The sequence below is a fragment of the Giraffa tippelskirchi genome, chromosome 4 (genome assembly GCF_054371585.1).
Source record: "Giraffa tippelskirchi isolate mGirTip1 chromosome 4, T2T-mGirTip1v1.2.pri, whole genome shotgun sequence".
Classification (NCBI taxonomy): Eukaryota; Metazoa; Chordata; class Mammalia; order Artiodactyla; family Giraffidae; genus Giraffa; species Giraffa tippelskirchi.
Genome location: NC_137278.1, coordinates 30,282,819 through 30,305,215, shown reverse-complemented (window position 1 = coordinate 30,305,215; position 22,397 = coordinate 30,282,819). Strand labels below are relative to the sequence as shown.

The following is a 22,397-nucleotide window of genomic DNA, read 5'->3' as shown; positions in this document are numbered from 1 at the left end:
CATTTGTTGCTTATTACAAACTAGACATGTGGTAGGTGTATAAAGCTGGGGCTTCATATATGGTAATACATATAGGCCTCTCAACAGTCATTTGGCATTTGTGGTATCATCATTTTATAGATGAGGAAACTGAAGTACAAAGAAGTTAAGTAAATTGCCCATGATCATGCTGCTAGTAGGGGGCAGACTTCGTACTATTTGTTTCCTGGGATCATATTCCTTCTGTTATACTATGTGGTTTCCAAATTGATCTCTAAGCTTAATAGGTTTTTATGGGTAGGTTGTATGAGATGATTTTTCACACTTTCTAAGAAGTATTTACCTTAGAATATAAGCCTTTAATAAGGGTTGCACACATAGTTTGTTTTTGTTGATTTGGTTTGGTTTGGCTTTTTTGTTTGAGCAACATGTGTTAGCATGCCAGATTAATACAGGAAAGATGCTGGACAAGTAGAAAGCATGACTTGAATGCTGGTGTCAGTAACACTAGCTCAGGCATTGATGGTACGTTTCTGTTCCTGAAATAGTTTCCTAAAACTGTTGAAATCTTTTCTTTAGATTTACGATGAAATAGAAGTCAAAGTATTGAAGGTCTATTGATCTGGTGAAGAACCCTTATGATGGAAAATAAGTTTTCTTTCTTACTGTATATTACCATAAAGAGATTAGAAACAGAACTTTCTGAGGTTTTCCAAATGAAAATAGCTTTGTTTTTTCTGATTAGAAAGATGATATACTCTGTAGAGAATTCAAGTAAAAAAGAAGAGCTTGAAGAAAGTAAAATTAAAGCCCAAGCACCTGAAGGTAATATTTGTTAACATTTTGGTGACCACACTTCGGTATTCTTGCTATCCATATAGACAGACCCATATATTATTTTATATAATTTGTATTCTTCTATAAGGCTGTTAATGTAACTTGCCTTTCCCCCCTAACTATGTTAGGAATTTTATTTCATGTCAATATATGTCTAATGTCATTATTTTAAAACAGTAACTGCATAGTATTTTTTAAATGTTTCACAGTTTATAATAACCTTATTGATAGAAACTGAAGTTTCCACTTTTCCTATTTTATAAACAGTGCTTATTTATGATAAACATCTTTCTAAGTATATATCTTTATACCATTTTTCTGATGCAGACCTTAGGGAAGATTTTAAAAACTGATGCTGTGGTCAAAATGTATATATGTTTAAAAACCTGATAGAGGTTGTTAAATTGCCTTCCAGAAAGGTTGTACCAACTTATATTTCATCACTAATGTATGAAAGGGTAATGTTTCTATTCCCTTTGCATTTCTGAGCACTGTTTGTTTTTTAAAATCTTTACCAACTAGATAGATGAAAATATAGTATCTTTTTATTTATATGAACCATTCGTTCTTTCATATAGTCTTTCACTCATGCAGATCTTTTGTCAAAGTGCTTACTGGGTGCTAGATGTTGCTCTAGGTAATTGGATCCATGTTAAGGTGCCTGCCCTTACTCAGCTTACATTTTAGATGGAGACAGATGGTAAAACAGTCAGTGTGCTAGATAAAATGGTACAAGATAACTGCTGCTGCTGCTGCTGCTAAGTCGCTTCAGTCATGTCCCACTCTGTGCGACCCCATAGACGGCAGCCCACCAGGCTCCACCGTCCCTGGGATTCTCCAGGCAAGAACACTGGAGTGGGCTGCCATTTCCTTCTCCAGTGCATGAAAGGGAAAAGGGAAAGTGAAGTCACTCAGTCGCGTCCGACTCCCAGCGACCCCATGGACTATAGCCCACCAGGCTCCTCCATCCATGGGATTTTCCAGGCAAGAGTACTGGAGTGGGGTGCCATTGCCTTCTCCGACAAGATAACTACTGTGGGAAAAAATGTAGAGAGCACTCAGAGATAAGGGAATCTTTGGGAGTAGGATGCATTACAGAATATCCTTGGATATATTATATTTTGGCATATATTTGCCATATTTAATTTCAGGAAGTTGTCCTTTTTTCCATTCTTACTATTCATGAGAATACCAATTTTCCCACCATCTACTTACTAATAAGAGTATTATAATCTTCAGTTTACAAGTCTAATAGATAAATGATGTTTCTGAATATTTTCATTATTTTTCACCTTTGGTAATAACTACCAAATCTTTCTCAAGCCTCCATTACTCTTGAGCTTTAAGCTTTGTCCAGCTGCCTGTCACCCTATGTCGTGTCACAGATCTTTCAGTGTGCGCTTGCTTGTGTCTCTCTTTCTCTTCCCATCAGTCCTCTGAGCTACTATCCATTCAGTTGTCCTGACTGAAATTGGACACCATTCTCAACTCTTTCTCTTTCTTCCCTTCTATATCCAGTAAATGACCCAGTCCTATAGATTTTTCTTACTAGTCTAATCTCAAGCTCTTCCTTCTACCTCCTCTGCTACTATTCTTGTCTACACTGTTATTAACATCTCATGCCTGAGTTATTTTATAACATACCTCTAACTGGTCATCTTTCCTACTGTTTACTGTCTTTCAAAAACTCTTTCCTGTACTGATATGCTGAGTTAGAGTTACCATCCAAAAACGTGTGTATGCTTATGTCACTTCCCCTGCTTGAGCATCTTTTTTTTTTTAAAATAATTTTTTTATATATTTACTTATTTTTGGCTGTGCTGATACTTCATTGCTGTGCAGGCTTTTTCTCTGTTGCATTGCGTGGGGGCTATTCTCTAGTTGCAGTGTGCAGACTTCTTGTTGCAGAGCATGGGTTCTTGGCACACAGGCTTCAGTTGTTGCAGCACATGGGCTTAGCAGTTGCAGCTCCTGGGCTCTAGAGCACAGGCCCAACAGTTGTGGCCCAGGGGCTTAGTTGCTGCATGGCATGTAGGATCTTCCAGGATCAGAGATCGAACACGTGTCTCCTGCATTGGCAGGCAGATTCTTTATTATTGACCGACCAGGAAAGCCCTACTTAAGCATCTTGATGTTTCCTCATTGTCTTCAGTGAGGACATGACTTTTAACATGGCTTAGAGAACCCATCATAGCCCTTTGCAGTCTGATTCTCCTTCCCAATTCCCCTCCCTTACCCCAATATATTTACCCCTGCATTGTCCTAAAACCTTGAAAGAAGCTGGCTATAATGAACTATATCCACTACCCCAAAGGGCCAAGAGATTTTTTTGGCCTCTGGTCCTTTGTACATCCTGTTTGTATCTCTTGAAATTCATACTTTCTGCCTTTGATCTGTTGGATTTTTGTGCTTTCATAACGCTTTTTGCAGGAAAGCTATCTGTGAGTCTCTAATAACACCATGTACTCAAAGGTTGTTGCTTATTAATTTATTTCCTTTTTCCAATAAATACACTGAGTCATGAGCTCTGTAATAGAGTGTATTGGTGGATACCTTGGGTCAAGACGTTCAACATAGGAAGCAGTCAAAAATTGTTAAATGAATGATCATTTTTAAAAAGTTACTTCTTTCTATTTTCTTTTTGAATTGTCTATGTGCTTTGTATAAGAAGGTATTTTTGGTTAAAATACTGTGCATATAAGCTCTTTATGCATTAAAATCAGTCCTGTTAATGGCAAATTTAATTATCTCATTTGATTGTTTGCTGTTTGGTTCAGATTGTAGTTTTTTTTAATTTATTTTTTTATTGAAGGATAATTGGTTTACAGAATTTTGTTGTTTTCTGTCAAACCTCAATATCAATCAGTCATAGGCACACATATATCCCCTGCTTTTGAATCAACCTCCTATCTCCCACCCCATCCCACCCCTCTAGATTGATACAGAGCCCCTGTTTGAGTTTCCTGAGCTATACAACAAATTCCTGTTGGCTATCTATTTTACATATGGTAATGTAAGTTTCCATGTTACTCTTTCCATACATCTCACCCTCTCCTCCCCTCTCCTGAAGTCCCTAAGTCTATTCTCTATGTCTGTTTCTCCATTGCTGCCCTGTACATAAATTCTTCAGTACCATTTTTCTAGATTCCATATACATGTGTTAGAAAACAATATTTATCTTTCTCTTTCTGACTCACTTCACTCTGTATAATAGGTTCTAAGTTCATCCACCTCATCAGAACTGACTCAAATGCATTCCTTTTTATGGCTGAGTAATGTTCCATTGTGTATATGTACCACAACTTCTTTATCCATTCATCTGTCGATGGACATCTAGGTTGCTTCCAGGTTCTAGCAATTGTAAATAGTGCTGCAGTGAATAATGGGATACATGTGTCTTTTTCAATTTTGGTTTCCTCAGGGTATATGCCTAAGAGTGGGATTGCTGAGTCATATGGTGGTTTTATTCCTAGTTTTTAAAAGAATCTCCATACCGTCTTCCATAGTGGCTGTATCAATTTATATTTCCACCAACAGTGCAAGAGTGTTCCCTTTTCTCCACACCCTCCCCAGCATTTATTGTTTGTAGACTTTTTGATGATGGCCATTCTGACCAGTGTGAGGTGATATCTGAGTGTAGTTCAGATTTTAATTTTTGAATAACAAATGTTTTTAGATTTTTATGAATTAAAAATACATGAATCTTTTGTTTTTTTGCTTCTATGTTAGAATTCATTTTGTTCTGTGAAATGAGGATCTGTATCCTTCCTATTTTAAAACAATATTTGTGTTATAGTTCATCTTTGTTCCACGTATCTTTCTGCTTATTATCTTATATAAAATTCTTTCAATTACTGTGATTTGTTTTCTGGGCTGCTATTAAGTTCCACTAATCAGGGTTTCTTTTCTCTGGTGTATTCTACATTCTGTTATTCTGTTCTGTAATATGTGTCAGTATAAAGTAAGGCACATCTTAACGTACTGTTTTAGAACCTGGGCTTTGCAGTTATATGGACATTGAGTTGTGTAATCTTATAGCCAACTTTTCTGAGCCTTGGGTTTGTTACTATTTAGTAAGAGGAGACTTATGTATTTCAGAGAATTGTTAAGAAAATTAGACAAGAAATCTGTATGAAGTGCTAGTTACTAAAGTAGGTTTAAATGTTCTGAAATTGAAGCTCGCACACTTTTCCACTTGATATTTTTACTTGATTATTTTTTCAGATAATGTTGCAAGGAAGTTTTAAATCTCCCTCCTGCATCAAATTTTATTTTAGGATTTTTGATTTGCATTTTAAAAAATCTATAAAATAAAATACCATGAACTAACCATAATTAACAGTAATGAAAGTGAAAGTCACTCAGTCGTGTCCGACTCTTTGTGACCCCATGGACTATACAGTCCATGGAATTCTCCAGGCCAGAATACTGGAGTGGGTAGCCTTTGCCTTATAGTTAACAATAGCTAGGTATAAATGCATAGGAAGATTTGACATATTCAGGTCCATGGTGTATTCCAAATAGTTCTGCATCTCTCTTGTTAAGATTTTTTATTATTGTTTATGATTTGTATATTTAGTATTGTTTATCATTTATATTTTTACAGTTGTGAATAGAATCTTCTTTCCTTCTTTATATTGGTTATTGATGGTGTTTAAGAAAATCTTTCAGTTTTTCTATTTCCATCTTCAGTCTTGTTATTTTGTTGGTAGTCTATGGCAGTGATTAGTTGATCCTCTTGGATTTTCTAGTGTATAATCATGTTCTTTACAAGTAACAGTGTTTGTCCTATTTCTTTCCATTAGTTCCATTTTAAAACTTGCTTTATTATCATCGCATTGCTTAGAATTTCCTGCATTATGTACAGTGATATTAGGTAAACTTGTTTCATTTATCTTTTAGTGGTGCTGTAGAATCTTGAAAATACAAGTTGATTTTGGTTTATTATATTATCCTAAATTGGCCTTCTCTGGTGTAGGGCTTTAGATGTTATATACTAGGTTAAGAACAGTTAGTTTTTATTGGCCTGGAAACAAAATTGCCATCACTAAAGAAGTCCTGCTTTTTTTTTTTTCTATTTAAAAAATTGTAAAATATGTATGAAGTCTACCATTTTAACCATTAATGAAGAAAGCCCTACATTTGGAATAATCTTTAGATGTATATCTTTGTTGGAGAAGTGGAATTCTTAACATTTGACCTTGGATAATTAATAACTAGATCATACTTAGTATCTGAAGCATTTTCCAAGTTAATGTATGTGGTATGAGAAGATGAATACCCAGGTATTCTGACTTTCTTTCAGAATGAATTTTTATACTTTTATGTCTTTGTTGTTAATATGGTCAGAGAGATCAATATTTTAAAACTGTAATTAATTAAAAAATGATTCACTATACTTAAAAAGTGACAGAGAAGAAAAAGCTCTAATAATTTGGTGTTACATTCTTTTATGTAAATATTTTCCTAATATTTCATCTTGATCTTCAGAGTATATGGTTTTGAAATAATGATTATATCTTATGTGTATTGCAGGTCACCATATCATCAGCCAACCTCTTATAGGCCAAGATTATTGCTGTCTGGAGAACGAGGCTCAGGTCAAACTTCTCACCTTGCTCCAGCACTTTTGCACACTCTAGAAAAATTCTCTGTGCACAGGCTAGATCTCCCAGCACTTTATTCAGTTAGTGCCAAAACACCTGAAGAATCATGTGCACAGGTAGGTTTGCACTATATCAGAGTATTTCAAACTTTCTTATTATTTATATCGCAGTAGTGTTTGATAGATAATTTTTTTCAAAGAACAGTAATATGAATATTAAATTTTTGTTGGTTGTTAGCATTCTAATATTAAGGCAGAGGATGCTTTTGATTTTTTAAAATGAGATCAGTTTTTCCCATGATACTTCATTTTTTTCTGAAATTTTAATAATCCTATTTTTTTGTATTAAAGCTTTATTAAACAGTATAGAAAGGGAACTTCTTTTTGCCTTTTTTTGACCCTTTTTACAGGGACTTTTTAAACTTCTGTCTGTACTTAAGAGCCTTATCATAGTAAGGGAGATAATATCAAGTTTGATAAAGCCAAGATTAAAAATTAGTTTAGAAAACTGATAGCAATTTTAAAATTATATGTATTCGTTTGAATAATCAAGTGTGTTTGATATTTAATTTTCCAATACTTTATCTTTGCTAGCTTATGAAGCAATTTGACGTTTTAATATATAACTGTGAATTTATTACAAGTGTGTCATGTTGGAACTAGGGGCTAAGGGAATAAGTTTTTTGAACCAAGGGACCATGTCTTCAGCATTTCTGTGTCTCTGACACAGTGCCCACCTCATAGTAAGTACTCATTAAATGTTTGAGTGTCATCTTCTACTTTGACATTTAGCCTATTTTTAGCGATTAGACTACTGGAGTAGTAACACTTACGAGCGTTGCACGCGGTTTTTTTTTTTTCCCCCAGTTGTAGTTCATATATATTTAATGCATATACTATCTAACTGACAACCATTCTGTACCTTGTAGCAAGATAGATTTTTAAAAATAGTTCATAGTCAGTTCAGTTCAGTCACTCAGTCATGTCCGACTCTTTGCAACCTCATGGACTGCAGCACGCCAGGCCTCCCTGTCCATCACCAACTCCCAGAGTTTACCCAAACTCATGTCCATTGAGTCGGTGATGTCATCCAACCATCTCATCCTCTGTGGTCCCCTTCTCCTCCCTCCAGTCTTTCCCAGCATCAAGGTCTTTTCAAATGAGTCAGCTCTTCACATCAGGTGGCCAATAGTGTCAGTTTTATTTCTCTTTTACTTAACAGTTCTTTGGCTATGAATATCCTACCAGTACTTCACTACTTATGAAGACCTAATTAAAGGTTTTTTTCCCAAAACCCATGGCCCACCTAAAAAACTGTATACCAGTGATTTTCTCCAAGTTTTATACATTTAATTTATCCTAGCTGTGAGTGTTCTCTAATAAAGTTGATTTATATGTTTGCTCGTGTTTTTCTTTTTTTAGTGAGACAAAATTATTGTAGGTTTTATGCAAGTAGGAGAATAACTCCGTACCATTTAAAATAAATCCAAGTGATTTACTAGGAAAATATAAATTGACAAGGTGACTTCAGAGGAGAGAGAAGCTAAGTAGACGATAGCTGTAGAAGAAGCAATTGAGTGCCAAAAAGCACTAAATCCAAACAATTTCACAGGTGAATTCTTTTAATTTTAAAGGTTAAGATTATTTTGATGCTGGTTAAACTGTTCCAGAACTTCCAGATGTTCAAGCTGGTTTTAGAAAAGGCAGAGGAACCAGAGATCAAATTGCCAATATCCACTGGATCATCGAAAAAGCAAGAGAGTTTCAGAAAAACATCTATTTCTGCTTTATTGACTATGCCAAAGCCTTTGACTGTGTGGATCACAATAAACTGTGGAAAATTCTGAAAGAGATGGGAATACCAGACCATCTGACCTGTCTCTTGAGAAACCTGTATGCAGGTCAGGAAGCAACAGTTAGAACTGGACATGGAACAACAGACTGGTTCCAAATAGGAAAAGGAGTACGTCAAGGCTGTATATTGTCACCCTGCTTATTTAACTTATATGCAGAGTACATCATGAGAAACGCTGGGCTGGAAGAAGCACAAGCTGGAATCACGATTGCTGGGAGAAATATTAATAACCTCAGATATGCGGATGACACCACCCTTATGGCAGAAAGTGAAGAAGAACTAAAGAGCCTCTTGATGAAGGTGAAAGAGGAGAGTGAAAAAGTTGGCTTAAAGCTCAACATTCAGAAAACTAAGATCATGGCATCTGGTCCCATCACTTCATGGGAAATAGATGGGGAAACAGTGGAAACAGTGTCAGACTTGATTTTTTGGGGCTCCAAAATCACTGCTGATGGTGATTGCAGCCATGAAATTAAAAGACGCTTACTCCTTGGAAGGAAAGTTATGGCCAACCTAGAGAGCATATTTAAAAGCAGAGACATTACTTTGCCAACAAAAGTATGTCTAGTCAAGGCTATGGTTTTTCCAGTGGTCATGTATGGATGTGAGAGTTGGACTGTGAAGAAAGCTGAGCGCCAAAGAATTGATGCTTTTGAACTGTGGTGTTGGAGAAGACTCTTGAGAGTCCCTTGGACTGCAAGGAGATCCAATCAATCCATCCTAAAAGAGATCAATCCTGGGTGTTCATTGGAAGGTCTGATGTTGAAGCTGAAACTCCAATACTTTGGCCACCTCATGCGAAGAACTGACTCATTGGAAAAGACCCTAATGCTGGGTAGGATTGGGGGTGGAAGGAGAAGGGGACGACAGAGGATGAGATGGTTGGATGGCATCACCGACTTGATGGACATGTGTTTGGGTAGCTTCCGGGAGTTGGTGATGGACAGAGAGGCCTGGCGTGCTGCAGTTCATGGGGTCGCAGAGAGTCGGACACGACTGAGCGACTGAACTGAACTGAAACTGTTCCAAAGCATAGAAAAAGAAGATGTGAAATCATAAAAAAGAATGGTGCTAAACCTTTAAAGAAATACAAAGAAAATTGTAGACTAATCTCACTTAGACAGTGGTCATAAAGTAAATATTCCAAATTTATCTAGTAGCACATCGAAAGAGTAATGTACTATTACTAAAGCATGCAAAATTGATTCAGTTAGATGTGGAGAAATATAAATATTGGAATGAACATATTGAAGTTAAAAATATTTGCCAATAATACATAGTGCTGTGAACAAAGATAAAGAATAAAAAGAAGTATGGACACAAAAGGTGAAAAAAAAACAAACTCCAGAACCAAAAAATGTCAAAACCTAAATGAATCACCAATTCCCTCTCACACTACTTCTGGGAAGTAAAGTGAAAGTGAAAGTCGCTCAGTTGTGTCCGACTCTTTGTGACCCCATGGGCTATACAGTCCATGGCATTCTCTAGGTCAAAATACTGGAGTGGGTAGCCTTTCCCTTCTCCAGGGGATCTTCTCAACCCAGGTCTCCTGCATTGCAGGCAGTTTCTTTACCAGCTGAGCCACAAGGGAAGCCCAAGAATACTGGAGTGGGTAATCCCTTCTCCAGCGGATCTTCCAGACCCAGGAATTGTACCAGGGTCTCCTGCATTGCAAGCGGATTCTTTACCAACTGAGCTATCAGGGAAGCCCTAGTAATGGCATTATGTGGATATTAAGTAAGTATGATATTAAAATAAAGATAGAGCTACATGGCTCTGTGTGGACAAAAAAAAAAATGCCAATGATATGATTGTAGTATTAACTAAAAAACTACTAGGGCCAATAAGAGAATTCTGTAAGGTGGATAATTTCGAAGTTAATGTTGAACTGCATAGGTCCACTTATAGACAGATATTCTTCAGCAGTAACCACAAAACTACAAGGTCCGTGGTTGGTTGAATCTGTGGATGTGGAGAAACTGCAAATCCAGAGGGCCTGACTATAAATTATACACAGATTAACCCCTGCCTGTTCAAGGGTCAACTGCATAATAAAAGGAGAGGTCCCATTTAAAATATTAATAGCAACTAATTTTACCTAGGAATTAACTTAATTAATTTATATGGCCTAAAAGAAGAAAGCTAAAAAGTCACTTGAGGACAGCTGTATAAGTGAAAAGGCATACCTTGTTTTTATTTACTATGATTCAAAGTGTAGACTCAAATCATATTGCACAGATTAAAATCTCAGCTACTTGGTGTATTTTTTGTGGCCTTAGACAAGTTGCTTAACCTCTGTGAGCCTCGATTTTCTCATCTATGAAACAAAGATAATGGTACCACATCAGGTTATTTTGATTATTGAAACAAGCTCATCCAATAGTCTTGGCATATAGTACCCAACAGTGGCAGCTATCATCGTGTTTATTTCTACTGCTACATACAGCTAGTGACTGGTAAGACTCAACATTGAAGAGCCATGAGTTCTTTTCTAAATTAATGTATAAATTAAGTGCAATCTCAATAATAATCCCCACTCCCCAATTTAAGAGGAGACATTAAATTTAAAAAGCTCTTTTTTTCCTCTGGAAAATAAATATGAGTATAGCAACGAGAATTATAAAGGAGAAAGTGTAATGAGATATCCCTACCAGATGTTTACAGATGTAGTAGAACTGTGATAATAAAGTACTTGTACCTGTGTAGGAGTAGACTGACAAACAATAGAACAAAAGTGAGAAATCATGCTTAGGCCTGTGTAGAAATAGAATTTAGTGTCTGATGATGTTAAGTATTTGATGATGATGACATTTGATTTCTTAGAATATGTGTGTACTTAGTCTCTCAGTCGTGTCTGACTCTTGCTACCCCATAGACTATAGCCTGCCAGGCTCCTCTGCCCGTGAGATTGTCCAGGCAAGAATACTGGAGTGGGTTGCCATTTCCTTCTCCAGGGTATCTTCCCCAGCCAGGAATCAAACCCAGGTCTCTTGCATTGCAGGGAGACTCTACTGACTGAGCTACGAGGGAAGCTCTGTATCTTAGATGAATTAGTTAATAAATAGTCTTAGAAAACTGGCTGGCTCTATGAAGGAAAAAGAAAAACTGGATTTTCTGCCTAAAATTTAGGCCCCAGTAAATTCTAGATTGTTAGTGGAACTATTAAAGTGTTAGGATAATTCACAAGGTCAGTATATTATCTTGGATATGGGAAAGTAATTTCAAAGCAATATATAGAAGCCAAGAAAAATAAGAACAAAATTGACTTTATAAAATTTTTAAATTACTCATGACAAAAAACTTTTCTTTAAATAAAATTAATAGATATAACCTGGTAAAGATTTGTATTTGTAACACCTGTCAAGGACAAGTTTCCTAGCTATACAAAAATATATTAAAATCAGGAAGAAGAAAGGATAACAACCTAATAAGAATTGGGAAAATAGGAGCATGCCATTTATACGGAGAAAAAAGTGGCAAATGCAACCAATAAAATTTTGAAAAGATTCTTTGCCTTACCTATAAGTGGAAAAAAAGCATATTAAAGCAGAAAGATGCTATTTTAAACAACTATCAGACTTGTGAAAATGAAAAGCTTGATAAACCTAATATTGGATATGTGAGCACTCATACTTGGTGAGTGGAAATGTAAATTTATTTTTTGACCCAGGAAATTTACATTAAGAACATTTCCTAAAGATACATTAGTGGTAAGTATTCACTCTTGAATGTACAGGGATATTCATCAAAGCATTGTGTATAATTAGCAAATAATAAGACAAAAAGAAGCAAACTTAATGTCCTTTTTATGGTGGACTGGCTAAAGTAAAGTATAGTAACAGGAATACTAAGAGGTCTTTAACAAGACTGAGGTAAAAGATTTACATAGGCTGATGTGGAAAGATGAAGGAGATATTAGTGGTCTCCTTATTGTTAGATATTATAAGTCAGTCTACGTATGATCTTCTTTGTGTTAAAAAAACCTTAAAAAATATATGTCCGTGTTTATATATAAGTAGAAATTTCATCCAAGAATTACCCTCCCACCCCCAAAAAAACCTGTTAAATAATTGTTGTTTTGGTTTGGGGGAAGGAATTCGGAGGATTAGGGGAATGAGTAAACTTTGTTATTTTGGTTTACACTCTGCTATATGGTTTAGAATTTTTTTTTTCTTTTTACTTGTGAATTTGAAAGTTTCAGGCAAACTGAAAGATAAAATCACTTTGAAGGTAGAACATTTTCAAAGTGAAGAGGGTATTCTCTGTCTAGTTAGTTGTTCCTTATGGCTAATGTGTGTGTATATTCACAGTCATAATACTGGCTTCATGTTAGGTAAGGAAATACTTAGCAAGCATGGTAAACTGTATGTTGATCTTACGGTATCCTGTTTTGTTTTTTTTTCTGAATCCTGCTTGGCATCATCGGGCTAAATTTGAATTCTAACCGCGTGTTCTTGGTCTCTTTCACATATCTTGGCTTTTGATACTATTTTTTTTTTCATGTTGGTGAGGAGGGTGGAGAGAAGTGTCACTCGTTAGTGGAAAACAACAAAACCCACTGTCTATTGTTTGGGTTATGTTCCATTGCATCTAGTGGGTCAAGACAGCTCATCTTCTCTGCTTTCACCTATGAGCTTTTGGGTTGGAAGTGCGGCCTCTTCTTGAGTGATCAACACATGGATGTCTAATCTGCCCAGACACTGGTTCAATTTTATAGTCCTGGTAGCTGAAGCTCAGACTTTCTCTGAATACTAACCAGAGACCACATAAACTGTCCCAGTTAATCCCTGATTGTTTGAATTTTAAGTGCATATTTTAATTTATTTATGATAATAAAATATACTACTGTCTTTTCCAGAAAACTCTTCAAAAATAGACTATTATATGATGAAACTGAGGAATATTTTTCTTAATTTGAGAAATTAAGAGATTGGTAAGCCTGGGTATAAGTAGGTAAAAAAGCCTTATGGAAAAAGAGTGCCTAAGTGCCAAAATGCTGAGGAAAGAGAAACAAAAAAAAACCTTTTCTCTATCCTTCTCTTACCTATATTCACTTTCTCTTCTTCCCTTTTGGTTTACTTCTCTTGGTAGCTGGTCTTTCTGTAAACAAGATTATCTCTAAATAGACATGGAATATAAGGGTTTGATCTGTGGCAAGTTATTCTGTCATTTTCTCTACCTCTGCCTCCGAGATGTGTAATGCAAATTAAATTGGGTTGTTTAATAGTGCAACATGAATGTGACAGGTAGTTTTAAAGGAAAGAAGTCTTAAATCACCTTTAAAGGTTTGTATTTATGTGTGTTAAGATGGAAGGGGCAAAAGAGCCCTACTTCATATTTCTTTATGCTATGGGGATCATGTTTAGTTTTATGCTTGTTCTTTAAAACATCCATACACAAGCAGATATATGACAATACTTTTCTTCTTCTGAATGCCTCGGCTATTGATTAATTTTATTGGTTGCATGAAAAGTGGTAGAAGAGCTAGTTTCTGCTGTAGGGTGTTCTCATTGTTTCTTAAAGTTTAATGAGAATGAGAATCTCCTGGGGATACTTATTAAAATTTCTGATTCTCTGGCTCCACACCCAGAGATTCTGATTCATGAAATTTGAGATGAGCCCAGAAACCTGCACTTTAAATGTGCATCCCAATTGTTACTATTTGAAGTCTTCAGTAAATAAACAGTTAGAAATATAGTTTTAGCTCAGGGGTTCCCAACCCCGGGGTCATAGCTGAGTGGTACCAGTCTGTGGCCTGTTAGGAATTGGGCTGCACAGCAGGAGGTGAGTGAAATTTCATCTTTATTTACAGTCGCTCCCCACTGCTGGCATTACTGCCTAAGCTAAGCCTCTTGTCAGATCAGCAGCTGCATAATAAATGTAATGCACTTGAATTATCTCAATATCCGTGGCCCGCCGCCCCCCCATCCCATGGAAAAATTGTGCCAAAAAAATCCCTGGTGCCAAAAAAAAGTTTGAAAAAGAGTTGGGGACTGCTGTTTTTGCTGATTACTGGACAGCAGTTTGACATTTATAACTGAAACAATTGCCAGAGTTCATGAAGTAGCTCTGTGTGTGAGCATGTCTGTATGTATTTTACTGAGCATTTCTTAGTCTTCCAAAGACTCTGAGGGTAGGAGAATGGAAATTGATGTAGCCTGGAATATTTGTGGTTGTCCTCATCAGTTCACAAGTAATTATCGAGCCCCTACAACGAGGCCGGAAATATTAGTATCTGCAGTAAAAGATTTACTGTGTTAACACTCTCTAAAAAATAAAAATAGCAGCTCTAATGAGGTGAACAAACCTAGAGCCTATTATACAGAGTGAAGTAAATCAGAGAGAGAAAGACAAATATCGTATATTAATGCATACATATGAAATCTAGAATGATGGTACTGATGAATCTATTTACAGGGCAGCAGTGGAGATATAGACAAAGAGAACAGACTTTCAGAAGCTGGGGGAGAAGGTGGGATGATTTGAGAGAGTACCATTGAAACATAGAGATTACCATATGTAAGATAGATAGCCAGTGGGAATTTGCATATGACACAGGGAACTCAAAGCTGGTGCTCTGTGACAACCTAGGGGGTGGAATGGGGAGGGAGGTGGGAGGGAGGCTTAAGAGGGAGGAAACATATGTGTACCTATGGCTGATTCATGTTGTTGATATATGGCAGAAACCATCACATTATAGTAAAGTAAATATCCTGCAATTAAAAATAAAATGTTTTAAAAATATCAACAACTGTGAGTCCCTTTTACTGACATTTTCGATGTATTTTTTTTCCCTCTTGTATTATTTCCATTGTTGATTTAGGAAAAAAGTGATTGATGAATGTTTTACTTAATCGTTTTCATTACTATCGAGGTATAATTGAATCGATAAATTTAAATATAACCTGTCAAAAGTTTTGGAGTTTGGGTACTGTATGTTGTTATGAGCAATTTTAGATGGTCAGTAAGATTTTTTGGAGGGTAAAAATTTTAGTATTTGTTTTTCCCCAGAAAGAAATTATATCCGGAAATTCTCAGGGAAAATCCGTTTTGGTTACGTGGCATTAAGGAATTAATGTACTTACCTATGTGTATACTTTGGGTGCCGTTGTGTTTGTGAAAGAGGATTTTGGGTTTCTCCACAACACTCTGTATGCTGAGGATACTCTTGTGTTTATGTACATTGCTACACATTTGTGTTTTGCCATAGCACTTTTTTTTTCCTTGGAGTTGTAAACAAATTAAATTATCTTGGCCCAAATTGTGTCACATTTACTGAAATTATTGAAGTTTTTAGCAATGAAAATATCAGAAAAGGAACTTGAGTGTTTTAATTTTCAAGAAATGTTTATTTGTATTAAACCCATTGTTCAGAAACTCTGGTATAGCTGTGTTTCTTAACAGGCTGATTTTATATGCTTGTAAAGAAATTGGGCTTTTTATTTCTTGAATCCTGAATCTTCAAACCTCAGGCAGTGCCTTATTTTCACAGAGATGCTCAAAATGGAATAAGTGACATATATGGAATAAAGTTATCGATAATGGAGACATAGTATTATTTTAACTTTTTTTTGATATTGTGGTTTAAGGAATTAAACTTATTTAAATAGTACTTTTTAATTTTTATAAAAATTGAGAATAAATTAGCCCCCAAGATTTTTCTTGTACTATGTCTTATAATTTTAGTACATTCACAATATTGTAAAGTGACCAAGACAAATTCTGGAAATTTATTGATGACACAAAGTTGTATTTCTCATGTAGCCCCTTTTAGGAAAGTGAAAACTGTACTGGCTTGGAGCTTTCTGCTTCATGCACCTTTGCATTTAAAATTACTCTAGTTTTCAGTTTTTAAAGTGGCTTGTTATACACAGTATATTTTTAATTTTTTAAAGATACGTAAATTTTCATGCACTGAACATTTTAATTTGGTATCTAGTGTACTGATTTGAAATTTAGTTTTTGAACTAAGGACTCATAAATACAAGTGCAGTTTATATTGTTAGAGCTTCCTTGCATGGATACTTCTAATCTCCACGGCCCAATTTTTGCCTTTCATATCATCAGTACTCAGAGAAAATAGTTTGTGTTTTTTTTTCAAATAAAGAAATTTAAAAAAAAGTTATGTACAGGACTATGATGTCTGGGAGAGGAAGAGGCCAGAAGTATATTGTTTAAAAAATCAAAATGAACATTCACATACACTGGTGTTCGTTCATTTATTTGTGCAAGAGTGCTGGTCATGTCAGAGGTATTTTGAAACGGTTGGTTCAGTAATTTGGCCTACTGTCTTTTTTTCTCTATAACAGTTTTTCTGTTTTCTACTACACCTTGCACATCCACCAATCCAAGACACCCTGTAGGTGAGTATTTTTCTAGTTATCAAATGGCATCACTTGTTCCCAAGACAGTTGCCGCTTCACTAAAACTAGGCTTTATTTTTCTCCTATGAAATATTTAATAATTGATTTCACAGAGTGTATCTTATTCCATGGGGCTTCCCTTGTGACTCAGTAGTAAAGAATCTGCCTGCCAACGCAGGAGACCTGGGTTTGATCCCTGGGTCGGGAAGATCCCCTGGAGAAGGAAATGGCAACCTACTCCAGTATTGTTGCCTGGGAAATCCCATGGACAAAGGAGCCTGGAGGGCCTCAGTCCATGGGGTCACAAAAGAGTCAGACGTGGCTTAGCGACTAAACAACCACCATAACTATCTTATTCTACAACTTCTAAAATTACCTGCAAACTGCTGAAGAGCTGACTTTGCATTAAAAAAAAAACACACACACAATATGATTAAACTTTTTAATCAGTTTTTAAATACTATCCTCAGAGTCTATTCTTTTTGAAATTTCATTTCAAAAACAGGAGAATTAGGATAGGTTGACTATTTAAGGAAAGTACAAAAGTTTATTTTAACATTCATAGATAAAATGGAATAAGGAGTTAAAAAGGAAATTTGTTTTGGTAGCATTTTTAAATTTTTCTGGAAATTAAGGATGCTTTTCCTTTAAAAGTTTCAGAGAAAACTATTCCCTGATTATTGATACTGCATATAATTAGATTAATTCTTGATTCATGTAATTATATATTCATGGACCAGAAAGTCTGAGCCTTTTTATTTTTCCATATTTATCTTAGAATTTTTTCCTGATTATTTTTTCCCCTCTAGGTTTTCAAATATAATTTCAAAAGTTCTAATAAAGATACTTTCCTAAACTCTTTCGAAATAAAAAGGGTAATGAAGTATCATTATCTTATTCAGTGTGCTAATTTTGAGAGGTTTGAATGAGAAAAGGAAAGAAATAGAAATATCCCTCAACTCTTTTACAGTTGGTGATAATTATATATGTAGTTCAACCTTGCAGATACGTTTGAAACACCTACATTACTGCACTGTTTAACTTATGGCTCTGGAAAATTGTTTATTATCATTTAAACTGTCTGTTGCTTTGCCCATACTCTCAGATCTTTGCTAGCAGGTAGATGTTCTCAATCCATATATTAATAGAAAATCTAACCTACAAATACTACAATTAGCAAGGCAAATTTCATTTTTAAAAAAAGGCATGTTTTCTCATCTTTCCCTGGGCATGTGGTAACCTGCATGGCTGAATTAGGTAGGTAGTTTTGTGAGGTTTCTTAGTAAGCTGTGGAGTTTGTTAGTCTTTTTCATATAATCACCTTTTTCTTCCTACCGGCTTTCCCTTGTTTTATCAGCAACAACCATTGGTCATTGTCTTCTACATACCATGCCTGATTTGGGTGGCGTGTAGCAAAATTAAAAAGTTTTTTTGGAATCAAATACCTCTCTTGCCTTTGTGCTCCTGTGTGGTTCCTTCCTTTTGCCGACATTTATGCTTGTTTTTCTCTTGTGAATCTTCTACATGAACTTTGGAAAATAATAATCCTTGGATTTCAAGATCCAGGATAAGAGGGTGTGTATTTGCAGAAAAGGTCAAAATTTGAAGGTCCTGAAGGAGTTGTACTGTACAACTGTTATGGATTGGTGGATATGCAAATGTTAAAGGAAGGAAAGGAACAAATATTACTTTTGATGTGAATGATCATAGCATCTACATTTCCAATTAGGGGGAAATTTTTATTTTAGTGTCTTTCATCTGTCTTATTATTAAATTGGCAGTACATTTTATTTTACACAGGAGATTTAATACTATATAAAATAAAATATTTGAAAAATTCATGCAAGTGGTAGGCTTACTCATTAAAGAAAAATAATCCTTTTGAATCTTAGGAATGTTTTGATAATCATTTAAACTATTTGATTCTCATTTCTGTATCTTGCACATTACATAGACTAATTGAAATGTGTTTAAGAGAAAATAGAGAATTTTAGAAGTAGAGTTCTTATATTGAAGAGAGAGAGAGACAGGTTTATTTTTTCTGGCTGCACCGCATGGCATGTGGATCTTAGTCCCCAACCAGGGATCAAACCCGTGCCCTGCATTTGAAGCATGAAATCTTAACCACTGGTTAGCCAGGAAAGTCCCTGATAGTCAGATTTTTAACTTACTCTTACACTTGTTAAAGGTACTGAAGAGATGTCATATTAACCTGTAAGAATTTGTTGTTGGACTATTGAGTTGTTGACTTTTATGTAAAAGGGCAGTAGTTCTGTCTGGCAACTTATTAATTGCCAGCCTGGTCTTTATTTGCATGTGTTGGCAGACTGTGACTGAAGCTATGGTTAGGACTCTTTAACACCTGGGGAAACTTTATTTTCTATTTTCTGAAATAGGAGTGTCTCATAGTTTTTTGCTGATTTATTTATTGCTTTTTAGAGATTAAAAGTGTTTTGTGACTATTTTATAGAAGATTAAATTAAGGTAATGGGAGGTAAACAAGTGGTTCAGCCGAATAGTTCATTAATTTTAAGCTTTAGGGTGGCATATCTTGGTTAAAATATTTAATCCATATGTTGAGTGATTCTAGGCAGTGTGCACAAACATGTAAACTATGTCTTCTTTTTCTTCTTTGTGCTTCCTGATAATCACACTTATGTAGGTGACATATAGGTGCATGCTTATCTCTTTATATGCAGCATATAATGGTATTTTACTTTATGTGATAGAGAAATGGAGCAATATGATACCTTTATACTATTAATACATACTGAATAGGAATAATAACAAAAAATTCTTTTTCTTAGGTGGGATAAGGGTAGATAGAAGTTGTATGTATGATTTGTGCATTATGTCTTGAACAACTTAAATATTGAGGCTGACAGTAATTATATAACAGACCTGACACATTTAATGTATTGGGAAGTTACTGTGTAGACTTTAGAATAATTTCTATTTGAATTTTTAATGCCAGTTCTTTCCTTAATTAGATTTTTCGTGAAGCTCGAAGAACAGTACCTAGTATTGTTTACATGCCTCACATTGGTGATTGGTGGGAAGCTGTCAGTGAAACTGTGAGAGCAACTTTTCTGACTCTACTACAAGATATACCGTCATTTTCACCCATATTTCTGTTGTCTACCTCTGAAACCATGTACAGTGAACTGCCTGAAGAGGTAAGAACTGACTAAATATTTAGGTTTTCTTATGGTTTTAAAATAGTTTTCCTTGTAATTTGACATATTTTAGTTATTATAAAAATCAATAGTGTCAAGGTTCATGCCTTGGTTGTACCAAATATTAGCCATGTGACTTGCTAATTAACTTTTTAAGTTTTGGTTTGTTATTTTTTGATATATATTTTGATATATTCCTCAGTGTTGTTGTGAGTTATGAGATAATTCACGCTTAGACTGAATCATGATGTATATAGTAACTACTAAGAACACCTTAGCTGTATCATCTTCAGTGGCATTATAATTATCCTCTCCTTCTTACCATCTGTTAAGATTATTTGGTGGGATTTGACCTTTCCTCTCTTTCATTGGTAGCATCATGTTGTGCATATTTTTAAAACCTGATATTTAGCATTTGAATTCAAATCCAACTCAATAGTAGAGAATAAGGTAAAAATCACAGTTGTTTCAGAAAAAAATGAGATCAACTCATGAATGAAATTGCTTTTTAAGAAATTATTTTAACATTCTAAGCATACCAGGTTTTGAAATAATCTCCTTTAGAAGTGCTTAGAAGCAACACAGTTCTTATAAAATCTTTATATGTTTCAAATTTTATAGTATAAATCTTGATTACATAGAATTTTATGATTCAGATTTTTTTTTTACCAAGTTCTTTTGTTCCATTTCAGCTCTTTTTATATATCTTGCTAAAGTGAATTTGTACAACTTACTGCTCTTGTAAGAGAAGTATATTAAATGTAGACTACTTCTCTTTTTTTTATTCAGAGTCTGATATTATTAAGACCATTAATCAGAATTTTTTTTTGTTTAATCATAGGGAGCGGTAAAGTTTAGTGGAAAGATGTGTGCAGTAATAGTCAGAAAAATATACTTGGCGTGAGATAATATATGTGAATTTATTTTGGAAACTACAGAGCTACAAAATGTTTGGTATTATATTAGTATTATAAAGTAGGAATGCCTTTGAAATGACTTAGGAGAATGGACTGAACCTGGACGGATCTTGTCAACTAGTTTATTATTATAATTTTATAAAAATTAAAGAAAATTAGAATAATTGAGAGTTCTAGGCAGAAATATATACTTGCCTGAAGTGTCCCTATATTGTTAAAAAATTTGTAAATAAAAGTCTTACTAAACCTATCTTCGTGATACAGCAGTTTTAATTTTGCATATTCTTATTTGCATATGTGATTTTATTGTTAGTTTAGTTTTATAAAAGCTAACATTGCATCATATACATTTTCAGTGTTGCTATATTGTTATACTTTTTTTTTGTGAATTTCAATATCCTTAATTAATAGCTAAAATACTAGAAATTTACTAGCATTGAATCTTAAAATTTCAGCACCCACCCTCCCATCTTCTGTATTCTTCACTCTTATTATACCAAATAGTTACTAAAGTTATCAAGGATAGTCACTGTGACAAAGTGTCACAAAGTGACACACTTACGGAGATTTTGTTAGACTACTGGTTACATTATATATTTTATATTAACTTATATTCATTGTCCTTAGAAAAGCCTCCTCTGCCCCAAGCCTTTCATTTTAATTTCAGCTTTGCCATTAGTATATTGCTCTGTTTCAGTCACAGACAAAGAGAATAGTGGATAATACTTAGTGCGTATTGATAAATATTTGGTTAATGAATAAAAAGCATTGAGAGTTGCCAACTGAGTAACTAGGTTAGCAAGGTGCCAGACTGATGGAAGAAGAATTGAAGTACACGGTGGGTAGCAAAAAACTAAGTGATTCTAAAAGAAAGAAATGGCCAGTTACTATAGTGTATTTAAGAAAATTCAGTGGTAAATTAAAATAACAGTAAGATACAGATTAAAAAAGAAAAGTTGCATAAACTCTCTTCAGGACAGTTCATAGTAATAGATTTAAATAAAAAACATTCATTTAAGTTCAGCAATGCCATTGATAGATAAGTAGTTTTTCATAGATAAATGAAAAGGATAGAACACAAACAGCACAAAAAGTATCATAGCCTTTCTTCATGGACAGAGTTTTTTAGGAACAAACACAAAGATAGGGCACAGGCAACACAAGAAATACAAGAGTATTTATCATAGCTTTTCTTCATAGATTGGAAACTAAATATCCTATAGTAGGGGATTGGTTAGGTCATAGTAGATTCCTTCCGTGAAATACAGTGAGCCCATTAAAAATATTGATGTAGAAAACATTTAATGTCATGTAAAGATGCTTGAATATATTGCTAAAAATTATAGGCATTATATCAGTATGTATGGCATTATCTGGGTTTATATAGAAATAATTATGTATTATATAGTCATATATAGAAATAAAATATATGCAACTATTAATAATGGTAATTATCATTGGGTTTTAAGATTTTAGTTAATTTTGATATCTGTTTTCTAAATCTTCTGTAGTAAATGCTACTTACTGTTCTCATCAGGAAATAAACTCATTCAGAGATGAAAAGAAAAGGTTCTCTACTCAGTTTTTAAAAGCAAAGCGAAACAAAAAAGAATTAATCATCATGGGACTAATAGGGATACAAAAATGTTTTCTTTCTGTGGGACA

At 34.7% G+C, this 22,397-nt stretch overlaps 1 protein-coding gene across 3 annotated transcripts in view; it reads left to right on the top strand.

Annotated features, from left to right (window-relative positions):
• Positions 1-22,397, top strand: part of ATAD2B (ATPase family AAA domain containing 2B) — a 123,895-nt gene that overhangs the window by 62,530 nt on the left and 38,968 nt on the right. For all 3 annotated transcript variants that reach the window (XM_081592614.1, XM_081592613.1, XM_081592612.1), the window contains 2 exons: positions 6,352-6,538; positions 19,630-19,815. In XM_081592614.1, the coding sequence (XP_081448740.1) occupies positions 6,352-6,538; positions 19,630-19,815 (373 nt within the window). The remainder of the gene's footprint in view (positions 1-6,351; positions 6,539-19,629; positions 19,816-22,397) is intronic.